The 12,480-nt window shown below is 44.9% G+C and overlaps 1 protein-coding gene across 1 annotated transcript in view; it reads left to right on the top strand.

Moving 5' to 3' along the window:
* The window catches only part of RBSN (rabenosyn, RAB effector), a 24,359-nt gene extending 17,374 nt beyond the window's left edge, over positions 1–6,985 (top strand). Inside the window, exons 8-11 of the mRNA XM_011950686.1 lie at positions 1,815–1,901; positions 2,837–2,939; positions 4,284–4,388; positions 5,071–6,985. Of these exons, the coding sequence (XP_011806076.1) occupies positions 1,815–1,901; positions 2,837–2,939; positions 4,284–4,388; positions 5,071–6,222 (1,447 nt within the window). The 3' untranslated portion in view covers positions 6,223–6,985. The remainder of the gene's footprint in view (positions 1–1,814; positions 1,902–2,836; positions 2,940–4,283; positions 4,389–5,070) is intronic.
* The last annotated feature ends 5,495 nt before the right edge of the window (positions 6,986–12,480 follow it).

Raw genomic sequence — 12,480 nt, 5'->3', positions numbered from 1 at the left:
AGGATGGTCTCGATCTCCTGACCTTGTGATCCGCCCGTCTCGGCCTCCCAAAGTGCTGGGATTACAGGCTTGAGCCACCGCGCCCGGCCAAACTTTACCCTTTTAAAGTGTACACTTTGGTGGTTTTTAGTGTATTCACAAAATTATGCGAACGTTACCACTGTCTTCATTCTAAACATTTTCATCACCCCAATAGGAAACCCCATACATTAGCAGCCACTGCCCTTTCCCCATCTCCCTGGACACCACTAATTTATTTCCCATCTCTATGGATTTGTCTGTTTTTGACATTTCATATAAATAGAATCGTAAATATAAAATCTCTTTTGTCTGGCTTCTTTCACAAAGTGTAATGTTTTTAAGATTCATCCATGTTGTTGCATGTATCAGTACTTCATTCCATCTGTATGAATGCGTTGTGTGGATACTTTTCACATTTTGTTGATCCATCAGTTGTTGCACATTTGGTATTTTTCCACTTTTGGCTGTTATAAATAATGTTCCTGTAATATTTGTGTACAAATTTTTATGGTTTTTGTGTAGACGTGTTTTCATTTCTCTCGGGTAGGTACCTAGGAGTGGAATTGCTGGGTTTTATGCTAACTATGTATTACCATAGAGTAACATTCCATAGAGGAGTTGCTAAATCGTTTTCTAGAATGACTGCACTATTTTGCATTCCCACCAGCAGTGTATGAGGATTTCACTTTCTTTTTAGCCTTACCAATACTAGTTATTGCCACCTGTTTGCATAAAGTTTTATTGGAACACTGCCATGCCCACATTTGATTACTGTTTGTAGCTGCTTTTGCACCACCACGACAGAGTTGAATAGCAGCAACAGAGACTGTGTGGCCTGCAAAGCTGAAAACATTTATGATTTGGCTCCTTATGGAAAAAATTTGCTGATCCCTGTTTAAGGGCATGGCTTTTTCTGAAGCTTAGTGTTTGTGACCTAGAAGTTGAAGTGCTAACTACTAGAGTCAGAGCCCAGCAGTGTTTTCCCAACCTATAGGAAAAGAATTAATTATGGTATCCAGTGTTATTAATTTCAGAGTTTTCTGACTTTGTCTTAAACCTGTGTTGCCTCTCTGCCACATTTAAAGCAATGCATGTAGCAGTAGATGTGCCTTGTTTAAAACAAAACTATGTATATGTGTGTGTGTGTGTGTGTGTGTGTGTGTGTGTGTATTTTTTTTTTTTCTTGAGACCAAGTTTTGTTCTGTCGCCTAGGCTGGAATGCAGTGTGCAACCTTGGCTCACTGCAACCTCCACCTCCTGGTTCAAGCGATTCTCCTGCTTCAGCCTCCTGAGTAGCTGGGATTACAGGCGCCCACTACAATGCCTGGCTAATTTTTGTATTTTTACTAGAGACAGGGTTTCATCGTGTTGGCCAGGCTGGTCTCGAACCTTCTTGGGTACTTTTGAGCGAGAAAAGCCAAGTAGTTTTCTGCTTTTAATGTAGTGTAACCAATTTAGTAAACCACTTCTTACATCTTGTTAGATGCAGTGGAATTGTTTAGAGAAAGTAGGCCAAAGTAAATTCAGCCGCATTTGTTTTGGTGATGAGCATAAGGGCTAGTCCTTGGAGGCGTCGACCTGAGTCTGTCCCTATTGCGTCTGCAAATCGAAATGTCACTTCCACTTGATTCATCATTCCAAGAGATGGACACTGCATTATATCCAAAAGTCTGAAATGCCACTTTTAGAGAGTTACCTGCCTTTGTGAGGCCTTACACCTTTAGCGTCCTACACTATGCCGTCCAGTCTGCACTATGAAACTTAGGTCACGTGTCTCTGTGGTTTCTCCTTAGTGCTGGGGAGACAACCTACAGTCTGGAACATGCCAGTGACCTTCGAGTGGAAGTGCAGAAAGTGTATGAGCTGATAGATGCTTTAAGGTAAGGTCCATTAAGTGGTATCCTGCCTGCTGGTGGAATGGAGAAGATGCTGTTCTAATGAAATGGCGAAAGTAGACCTGCACTCACTCAGACTTCTGGTGATGGGGCAGTGGGTGAGGAGGAGGGCAAGGAAGGGGACAATTCTGGCACTTAATGCATCTCAGTGACTTTTGTTTCATTAAGGATTTCTAATGTTTGTTATTGTTAAAGAAAGAAGAGCTGGTTATTGACACCTATCATGTGCCAGTCACTGGCTGTTTTCTCTGGAATAGCTCATTTATTCTGAAGTTACCCTGTGAGGTAGGGATTAACATCCTGTGTCAAAGGTGAGGAATCATGTCACAGATAGCAAAAGTTGTGGAGCAAAGATAGAAACTCGGGTTCTTTCTTTGTGTCTGTGCTCAAATCCACAGCTGCTTTTTAACTGTGGACTGGCCATTGGGGTTAAATTAGCCCTTTAATTTATGGGAAGTACAGTGACTCAGAGGAAGAGTGAGATGAGGTGCTTTTGTCCATCCAGACATACAGCATGGGCTACGTAGATGCAGGGCCTGATACAAAATGAAAATGCATGTCCCCTGTTCAAAAATTATTAAGAATAAAGACACTAACAGCAGAGCATTAAACCAAGCATAGGGCTCTTTTAAGTGCCAATCCTTTCCAGTTGCATAGGTCATAGGTTGCTCACCTGTGAAGCTGGCTCTGCATGTGTAGTCAGTCCCTCCATGACAGTGTTGTGTGCCCTGTGCTGAGGCCTGTGTACAGACAAAGGGTAAGAAATGGGCTTTGCCTTCAAGGAAACTTCGATGGAGTCACTTGCCCATCTTTACACACCTTCCTGGCATGAAAGCCTGGCAACTCCAGATGTTATACTTTTCACCCTTGTTTCTGAAGCTGGCAGTGTTCATTATATTCATGTGTTTGTTCCAATTCAGTAAGAAGATCTTAACCTTGGGCTTGAACCAGGACCCTCCACCACATCCAAGCAATTTGCGGCTGCAGAGAATGATCAGATACTCAGCTACACTTTTTGTGCAGGTAAAGCCATCCTGGGTTGGCATAAATGTCATGCTTGGCCTGTCCTGCTCTTTTGCTTCCCCAGAGGCAGATCCGTGCTAATGACTTGTTTACTTCCTATTTATACATTGTATTCTTTTTTGAAATTATGAATGCATGATGCCACACTTAGAGAAAAATCTGGATTTCAGAGAAAACTAAAACTACTTTTAATCCTATGTCCCCATTACAATCACTCATTATTCTGGTATGTTTTCTTTTTTCCCATTTGTATTTTTTATATACAGTAGTTACAATAGTGCATATTGACTGTATATGCCATTCTTTAATAGTTGAGCATTTGATAGACTAATTTTTTGCTGCTGTTAATTGTTGCCATGATAGTAATACTGGTACTTAGTATTTCTTCCTTAGCATAATCTCCTAAGAGACTCTTCCTGAGCCATCAGCTGGGAGGAACAGCCGATTAAGGGCAGACTAACCTAAGTGGTTAGGTCTGAATTGTGTCTTTCTACCCATGAAGGCCCCTTCTGAGAGAGTCACAGTTAACCACCCTTGGGGCTCCCTGACAAAGAGATCTTTTTTTTTTCTTTTTTTTTTTTAAATTAAAACAAAGTGTTTTTTTTTTTTTTTTAATTAAGCAGGGACAGGGTCTTACCTTGTTGCCCAGGCTGGTCTCAAACTTTTGAGCTCAAGCAGTCTGCCCACCTCAGCCTCCAAAGTGCTGGGATTATAGGCGTGAGCTACACTGCCCCCAGCCAACAAAGAGATCTAATAGATGGAGTCCTGTTGGGTTAGTTTTCTGACTCTGTAGTACAGAGAAGTAAGCCCTTCCTCACTTTGATTAGTGATTCTATTCAGCAATCATTTGTTGAGCGCCTCCTATATACCAGGTAGTGTTTTAGGTGCTGGATGTCCTATAGTGAACAAAAAAGACAAGTGTTCCTGTTCTCATTAAGCTTGTGTTCTAAAGAAGGAGAGAGATCACAAACAACTAAAATATCTAGTATGTAAGATAGCAAAAGTGCTGTAGAGAAATTTACAGCAAGGAAGTGTGGGAGAGAGGACTGGGATTGAGGTTTGCTAATAGGATGGGCAGGGCCAAGACCTCATAGAGAAGCTAACATTGGAGCCAGGTGAATAACTGGGATATCTGCTGTTGATCATTTCATGAGGAAAATGCAGGCCCATTTGGAGTTGACTCTCTCACCCAATATAAGAGTGTGCTCCTTTCTGGCTGCTGTCAAATGATGTCACTCTCGGAGAATAGAGTGGCTCAGCTTAAGCAAACTCTCATCATGGGGCTTAAGGGTCATTTTTTCTCTAAAAGGGTTTAAGTGTAAAATTGTCTGTCACTCCCTGCAGGAAAAGTTGCTTGGTTTGATGTCACTGCCAACCAAAGAACAGTTTGAGGAACTGAAAAAGAAAAGGAAGGAGGAAATGGAGAGGAAGAGGGCCATGGAGAGACAAGTGAGTGAAGCCAGGGGTATGGGGCCCGCTTCCTCCTGTGGCTCTCAAGCACAGAGGCTGCTGTGGGCTCCCAGGTTGTGTGGGGTTGTAGTGAATCAGAACCTCTCTGTCAAATGTGCATATTTCTTCTGTTGTGTTTCAGCCTCACTTTCATCTATGGGAACTAGAATAATTGTTTTTCTCCCCAGGTCCTATTTTTCTTTCAGAGCTTCTGCTGATTCTCTCATGGCTAGAATATCACAGAGATTGACAGTTCTCCCTATGGCAGAAGTTGCAGAGGAACAAGACATTAGGAAGTTCCTTGTAGAACATATTGGTATATGCAATATTAAACAGAAAATTATATGTGTATTTAACACTGTGTGAGATTCCAGTGTAGATAAGGGGAACAGATCTCAGAGGTTTAAGAAGAGTATATGGCCTGTGAATCTAAGATTGAGAAAATCTGATGCCCTAAGTTATTCATTATATTTTAATTTTTTTTTTTGAAAATCAGGGTCTCCCTTCCGCCCACATATACACAAAAACATGACTTGATTTTAGCAGTTGGATATCTTTGTCCTGAGGTGAGAAATTGGAGTGTCAGTGGCACAGGGATAGAGGGACAACAGAGGGTGGGTGACAGTGTGGGCTGCTGCCAGCATGGTGACTATTTCTTCTCTCTGCTTTGCTCTCTCCCCAGGCTGTCGTGGAGTCCCAGCGAAGGCTTGAGGAAAGGCAGAGTAGCCTGGCTTCTCGAGCAGCCAACGGGGAGGTGGCATCTCTCCGCAGGGGCTCTGCCCCCTTGAGAAAGGCTGAGGGCTGGCTCCCGCTGTCAGGAGGTCAGGGGCAGAGTGAGGACTCAGACCCGCTCCTCCAGCAGATCCACAACATCACATCATTCATCAGGCAGGCCAAGGCCGCGGGTCGCACGGATGAAGTGCGCACCCTGCAGGAGAACCTGCGGCAGCTGCAGGACGAGTATGACCAGCAGCAGACAGAGAAGGCCATTGAGCTGTCCCGGAGGCAGGCTGAGGAGGAGGACCTGCAGCGGGAACAGCTGCAGATGCTGCGTGAACGGGAGTTGGAACGAGAAAGGGAGCAGTTTCGGGTGGCATCCCTGCACACACGGACTCGGTCCCTGGACTTCCGAGAAATCGGCCCTTTTCAGCTGGAGCCCAGCAGAGAGCCTCGCACCCACCTTGCTTATGCTTTGGATCTAGGCTCTTCCCCAGTTCCAAGCAGCACAGCTCCCAAGACCCCTTCACCTAGCTCAACTCAACAGCCCACCAGAGTGTGGTCTGGGCCCCCAGCCCTTGGCCAGGAGCTCTTAACCCAGAGCAGCATGCCACAGCAACATGAGGGGCCCTCCTTAAACCCCTTTGATGAGGAAGACCTCTCCAGCCCCATGGAAGTGGGCACTACTAGTCCTCCTGCTGCAGGGGTTTCCTTCGATCCTTCAGCCCGCATGCTGAAAGAGTACAATCCTTTCGAGGAAGAGGACGAGGAGGAGGAGGCAGTGGCAGGGAATCCATTCATTCAGCCAGACAGCCTAGCTCCTAACCCCTTCAATGAGGAAGACGAACATCCCCAGCAGAGGCCCTCAAGCCCTCTGGTTCCTGGCAACCCCTTTGAGGAACCTACCTGTACCAACCCCTTTGAGATGGACAGTGACAGTGGGCCGGAGGCTGAGGAGCCCATAGAGGAAGAGCTCCTCCTGCAGCAGATCGATAACATCAAGGCATACATCTTTGATGCCAAGCAGTGTGGCCGCCTAGATGAGGTAGAGGTGCTGACAGAGAACCTGCGGGAGCTGAAGCACACCCTGGCCAAGCAGAAGGGGGGCACTGACTGACCGGCAGTGGAGAGGGCACCTTTGGGCCCAGGGGTCTGGCAGGAGCCAGTGGAGCAGGACAGAGGGCAGGCAGGGCGGATGAAGAAGGTGGCAGGGTGAGAAGTCAGATGCACACAGGTGAGGGGCAGGAATCTGCTGTTTTGTGTTGTGCACTTTGAGGTGTTTCCACTACAGTTAAATAATGGAATAGAAACTAGAACAGGGAGAATCAGCATTCATTTGCTGTTTTTCCTGTTTATTATTACTATCTTTTGTAATTGGAGGTTTACCCCTTTTGAAGGGACTTTACATTTTTACTACCGAGATATAACTAAATGCAGCTCTGTTAGGCCCAGGGCAGAAATGGCTGCTGTGTACCTCTTGGGTCCATTTGCTACTGCCTAGTCTTGGTTCCTTTTGCAGTATTATAGGGCAGGCTTTATAGAGCCCTTCTTTAGCCAAGACAGAGAAGATAGATTCCACTGAGCTATATTCTGCTCTGACAGAAGTCCATCCCTAGTAGGCTGTGAGTTCCATTTCCCTTGGGGCCGCCTCTCCCCTGCTCTGTGCTTCCTGTCTGTACAATAGCAGGGGGAAGTGCTGCTATGAAGGGGAGAGTTTAGACCTGGGAGAGCCCAGCACCTCTTTTTAAGGTGGGGCGATGGGAACATTTCACCAGGGTCTATTTTCTCAGTTTAAGTTGTTTTTGTGTCTCTTTCAGGAATTTAAGCTGCCAGTGCAGGGTATCAATGTGAATCTGGTCCTGAGCTTTTTAGAAAATAAGAGTGGTTAACTTTTTGGTTGATATTAGTATTACTTGTGAGAAGAGTTTCCCCACCCTTGTTCTGATGGAACAATTGTCTGTCACTGGAGAAATCTCCCTCCAGAGCTTTGGCAAAGTTACTCTGATCTGGGTCTGTTTAAAAGGCCTGGTCCCTAATTTAGGAATCGGTGATCTGGAAGCTTTTGCAAAACATCACCAGAAGAAGGGAAGCTTCCCAGAGTCAGAAGCTAAATTAAAGTAATTTCCAAGGCTATTTGATCAGCCTTCTTCCCTTTTGGTTCATTGTGTTCTGACCTGGGGCACTGATGAGATTTTTTTTTTTTTTTTTGAGACAGTTTCACTTTGTTGCCCAGGCTGGAGTGCAGTGGCATGATCTCAGCTCACTGCAACCTCCACCTCCCCGGTTCAAGTGATTCTTGTGTCTCAGCCACCTGAATAGCTGGGATTACAGGTGTGGACCACCATGCCTGGCTAATCTCTGTATTTTTAGTAGAGGTGGGGTTTCACCATTTTGACCAGGCTGATTTCAAACTCCTGGCCTCAAGTGATCTGCCACCTTGGCCTCCCAAATTGCTGGGAATACAGGCGTGAGCCACTGCGCCCGCCCTGATGAGATGTTTTATTACCAATGTTAGTATTGAAGAAGCACAACCCAGGATCGTGCTGGTAGCACCACAGTACTTAACTATTAGTCAATTAAGACCAGAAAGGGAAATTGTTAATTTAGCTCTGGTGCTTTGGTTTACAGGAACATAACCCTTAACTGACATCTGACATCATGATAGCCACATGTGCTCAGCTCCGGGTAGAGTTTCTGCAGTTACTCATCTTAACTAATGAACAATAACTGACCACTGGTCACTTTATGCCCTGTAACTAGCTCTAGGCCATACTTCACTGGTTACTGGTGTGAGAGCTGAAATTAATTTTGTTACATTCTGGTGAAGACCCCTCTTGATAATGGGAATGTTTGAACTCTCTTGATGAAAAAATAATCTGTATTTCTGTTGATGTTCACGTTTCTGTAGCACATTTCTTATCCTTTTGGTTGAATGAAAAGGTCTTGTATAGGGTGTGGAGACGGGGAGTGGGGACCCTTTGCATTTGGGATCTGTTCACAAACAGCCATATGAGTGGGTTAACGAATGTCAGCCAGTTACCAGCCCTGCTGGTGGTTATGGGTTGTTTTGAGAAGTTGGCAACCAGGCATCTAAGATGTTGCCTGGTACGGGCCTCTTTTCTTCCCTGAGGCCCATGACATTTCTCTGTTACTCCAGAGGGTTTCCCAGATGGCCAGTAGGCTCCTCCCTGCTTAGGCTCTCATTTCTCTGAAAAGAGGATGAACTGAAAAGCAGGTAGTTTCAGTAGCTAATTGCTGCTTTCCATCATAATTATTTTTCTTGTGAGAACATTTCTCTTTTAATTAGCTAGTGATTTTGATTAACACTAATTCACTAAACATGGCCCTTCCCTCAAATCACCTCAGGTAACAATCTGTAAGTAACTAAAAGCATTGAGAAACACACAAGAAACATTTTTTAAACCTATTTTTAAAGGCCCGGCTGGGCGCAGTGGCTCATGCCTGTAATCCCAGCACTTTGGGAAGCCGAGGCGGGTGGATCACCTGAGGTCAGGAATTTGAGACCAGCATGGCCAACATGGTGAAACCTCGTCTCTACTAAAAATACAAAAATCAGCTAGGCGTGGTGGCAGACGCCTGTAATCCCAGCTACTCAGGGAGGCTGAGGCACGAGAATCGCTTAAACCTAGGAGGCGGAGGTTGCAGGGAGCCAAGATTGCACCACAAGACTCCATCTCACGAAAAACAAACAAAACTGACTCACTGATATACTAAACCAAACTAAAATCATGTTCTTTTGATTAAGTTTATCCATGGCTGTATTCTTCTATGAATTCTTCCATTTAATTCTTCCATGATTATCTTCTCCTGTAAATATATACATCACAGGAGTTAGAATTCTCTACCCATCAGCCTGTACCATGTCGCAGAATTTATGCAGGCACAAAGTTGGAGTTACAGAGATGGGTTGATAGCAGGGAAAACTTGGCCTATGTATTATAACCACAACTTCAAGTTCTTACCTCATGTGAATATTCACCCTTCCTTTAGTCTTCCAAGGCAAATAGCCCCATCTCATCACCAAATGAGCAAGGTCTTGATAAGGCATAGCAGATCTCCCTAAACACAGATCATGAGAAAAGATGGAAGAGACTTAGGGATTCAGGCATCAGATGAAGTTGGCTTTTCCCTTTTATGCCTTGTTTGTATTTCCCCCTGTCTAATACACTAAGGATACTTACTCATTGTACTTGCAGCTCAATATGTCTTTGCTGTTCAGATACTAAAATGTATCTCTGAGTCATTGTGAGCTGTGCAGTAGGTTGGACATTGTCATAGTTGGTGACGGGACTCAAAATGAAAAGGTGGTCTCTTTACCAGGTCACAGACTGTAGCAGATTGTGCTTGTTATCTGACAATGACTGTCACTTTGAGGGTCGTTGATTTGCATGCACTATTCTGGGGCCTTGTATTGGAGCCTTTTTTAAAAAAAATAAAAATCTGAAATAGAGGTTGGGGGTGTGTGCGTCTGTGTGCATGTGTGTTACAAGTGAGAATTATCAGATGACATCTCTTCTCCTTTCTTGATGACAACCATCTGAGTATCAGAATAGTTCCAGCACCTGTGTTTGTCTGGTTAAGGCCTCTGGAAAAAATGAAGGTCACTGGGCTCTGAACAGGGGATAGATACGGGTTCCAGTTCTGCCCTTATTCCCAGTTATTCCTGCAGTGCTGGTTAAATGAACAGTTTTACAGAAGTATAGTGTAGATCCCTTAATGATCCTATCATCCCTGTTTCACACTGGAAGAAACTGAGGCTCAGAGACTGAGGAACCTTGTGACTGCCATCTGTGCCAGTCACCACCCTGCATGACCACATTTCCCTCCATCGGTACTACCAGCATGCCTGTGAGGTAGTTAGTTACTCAGCTGTTCATCTGACCCCAGATCCAGGAAAGTTAAGAGAGATTAGCCTGGCTTAGGCCACACAGCCAGTCAGTGGTGGAATGAGGGTTTAAATCCAGATCTGCCTGGCTTACTTTGCCCTCAGTAACAAGTAGCTGGGTCAGGTGGTGGTTTGGTGGTGGTGGGTGCTCAACCATTGTGTCAAGCTCGAAGAGGGCAGAAAAAGGCAATGGGGAATGAGGTTGGGTGCTGCTGAGCTGGTTTCTGATAGTGACTTTACCTGAGTCTATGAAACAGATCTCCTTGGGGCCTATGTAGATTCTTAAACCAGGAGAGTATAATATGTAGTGCTCACTATAGGCTAGACTGAGTGCTAAGTATTATACATGGCTTATCTCAGTCTTGCCAATAACCCATTTACAGATGCAGAAATAAGTGAGTGGTGAAGTTAAGCTTGCTTAGGGTTGCACTGCTGGGTTTCCAGCCTAGGTCTGTCTGACTGCAAAACCCAAGCTGCCCTAAATTGTGTTGTATGTGGACACCCATGTTTCTAACGTGGAATGGGGTGTTTCATCCCTAGTAACTGCCTCCAGTGGACTTTTAAGATGAAAAACTTGAGCGTAACTCTTCAGGAAGCCTAGTGTAGTTGTAAAAATACTTCAGAAAGCACTTCTGGTTTTGGCTCAGATACATAGAGTTTGAAAGTTACCCTATCCTTACCACAAGAAAAAGTTGGGCAAACCAAATCAATGGCCTTTCTTGGTCCCATTAGAGAGCTGAGTGTGCAAGTCAAACTGCCATCCCAAAATCTGGAGAGAGGTGAGTCCAGAGAGTCAGCAAGATCTGAATTGGAGCAGAAGCCATGGGAGCCATAGCTAGTAGGAAAACTTAAATGGTAATTTTGATGAACTGCTGGAGGTTGGGTGTGGACTAGCATGGGAGTGAGCAACTCTCCCTCACCCCCAACGCTTTCCTGGGTTTTACTCGACTTGGTTCTCTTGGTGAAGAACTGAGAAAGACCCTCTGGTGGCTCTGGCGGGAAAGGGAGAATCATCTTTGTAACCAGAGCCTTCTCCATAACAAAGCTTATTCCCCAGAGGAAAGCACTTTTTCACAGAGCCTTATCCCATGTGGAGGAGGGCATTTCTCCCATTCCAGCCCCCTCTAGCCTTCCTGGGTCATGTAAGGGGGTACAAAGGGGAATTAAGAAACACTTGTGGGCCAGTGCGGTGGCTGACAGCTGTAATTCCAGCACTTTGGGAGGCCGAGTTGGGCAGATTGCTTGAGCCCAGGAGTTGGAGACCAGTCTGGGCAATATAGCGAAACTTCATCTTTACAAAAAATACAAAAATTAACCAGGCATTGTGGCACGTGCCATAGTCCAAGCTACTCGGGACTGAGGTGGGAGAATTGCTTGAGCCTGGGAAGTAGAGGCTGCAGTGAGCTGTGACTGTACCACTGTACTGCACTCCAGCCTGGGTGATAGAACAAGACACTACCTCAAAAAAAAAAAAGAAAAAAAGAAAAGAAAAAACCTTGTGTAGGTCACAGCCCAAGGACACAAGCTCACTAAAATGCTGAGATTTAATCATAAGATTATAGAATGCTTCACCTCCCCCATGTTTTTCCACCATATCAACAGGACTCCAGGATAGTAACAGTGAGTTACAGCTGGAAGAGCTGCAAGACATGGACTCTCTCAGGAGGAATATCCAGGGAAGCCCAAAGGCAAGAGGAGATAAATACAAAGACACTAGAGGAACTGGAAGCTTCTGATACCTATAGCTATGGCAAACATTAAACACAGCTCTCAACTCTGAGTCAGATTAACGTAAGTTCTCATTCTAGAGGCTTATTTACCCCAGTTCTTATGGCCCAATAGAGTGGATATTCTACCTTCAACAAAAAAAATTATAAGCATGCTAAAAGGCAAGGAAAAAAACCCCAAAAATCAGATGAAACAAAGCAAACATCAAACCACACTCACATGTTGGAATTATCAGACAAGAAATTTAAAATGTGGTCTGTTAAGGGGTCTAATGGTAAAAGTAAACAACATACAAGAAGAGATGGGTAATGTAAACAGAGATAAGAAAACTAAGAATCATGCCAGATGCAGTGGTTCACACCTATAATCCCAGCACTTTGGGAGACTGAGGCAGGCAGATCACTTGAGGTCAGGAGTTTGAGACCAGCCAGGCTAACATGGTGAAACCCTGTCTCTACTAAAAATACAAAAATTAAGACTGGGCACAGTGGCTCACGCCTGTAATCACAGCACTTTGGAAGGCCAAGGCAGGTGGGTCACCTGAGGTCAGGAGTTCAAGACCAGCCTGGCCAACATGGTAAAACCCCGTCTCTACTAGAAATACAAAAATCAGCTGGGTGTGTTGGTGGGCAGCTGTAATCTGTTACTCAGGAGGCTGAGGCAGGAGAATCACTTGAGCCCAGGAGGCAGAGGTTGCAGTGAGCCAAGATGGAGCCATTACATTCCAGCCTGGGTGACAGC

The sequence above is a fragment of the Colobus angolensis genome, unplaced genomic scaffold (assembly GCF_000951035.1).
Source record: "Colobus angolensis palliatus isolate OR3802 unplaced genomic scaffold, Cang.pa_1.0 Scaffold31, whole genome shotgun sequence".
Lineage (NCBI taxonomy): Eukaryota > Metazoa > Chordata > Mammalia > Primates > Cercopithecidae > Colobus > Colobus angolensis.
The sequence above is the reverse complement of the archived record's forward strand: the minus strand, read 5'-3'. Positions and strand labels throughout refer to the sequence as shown.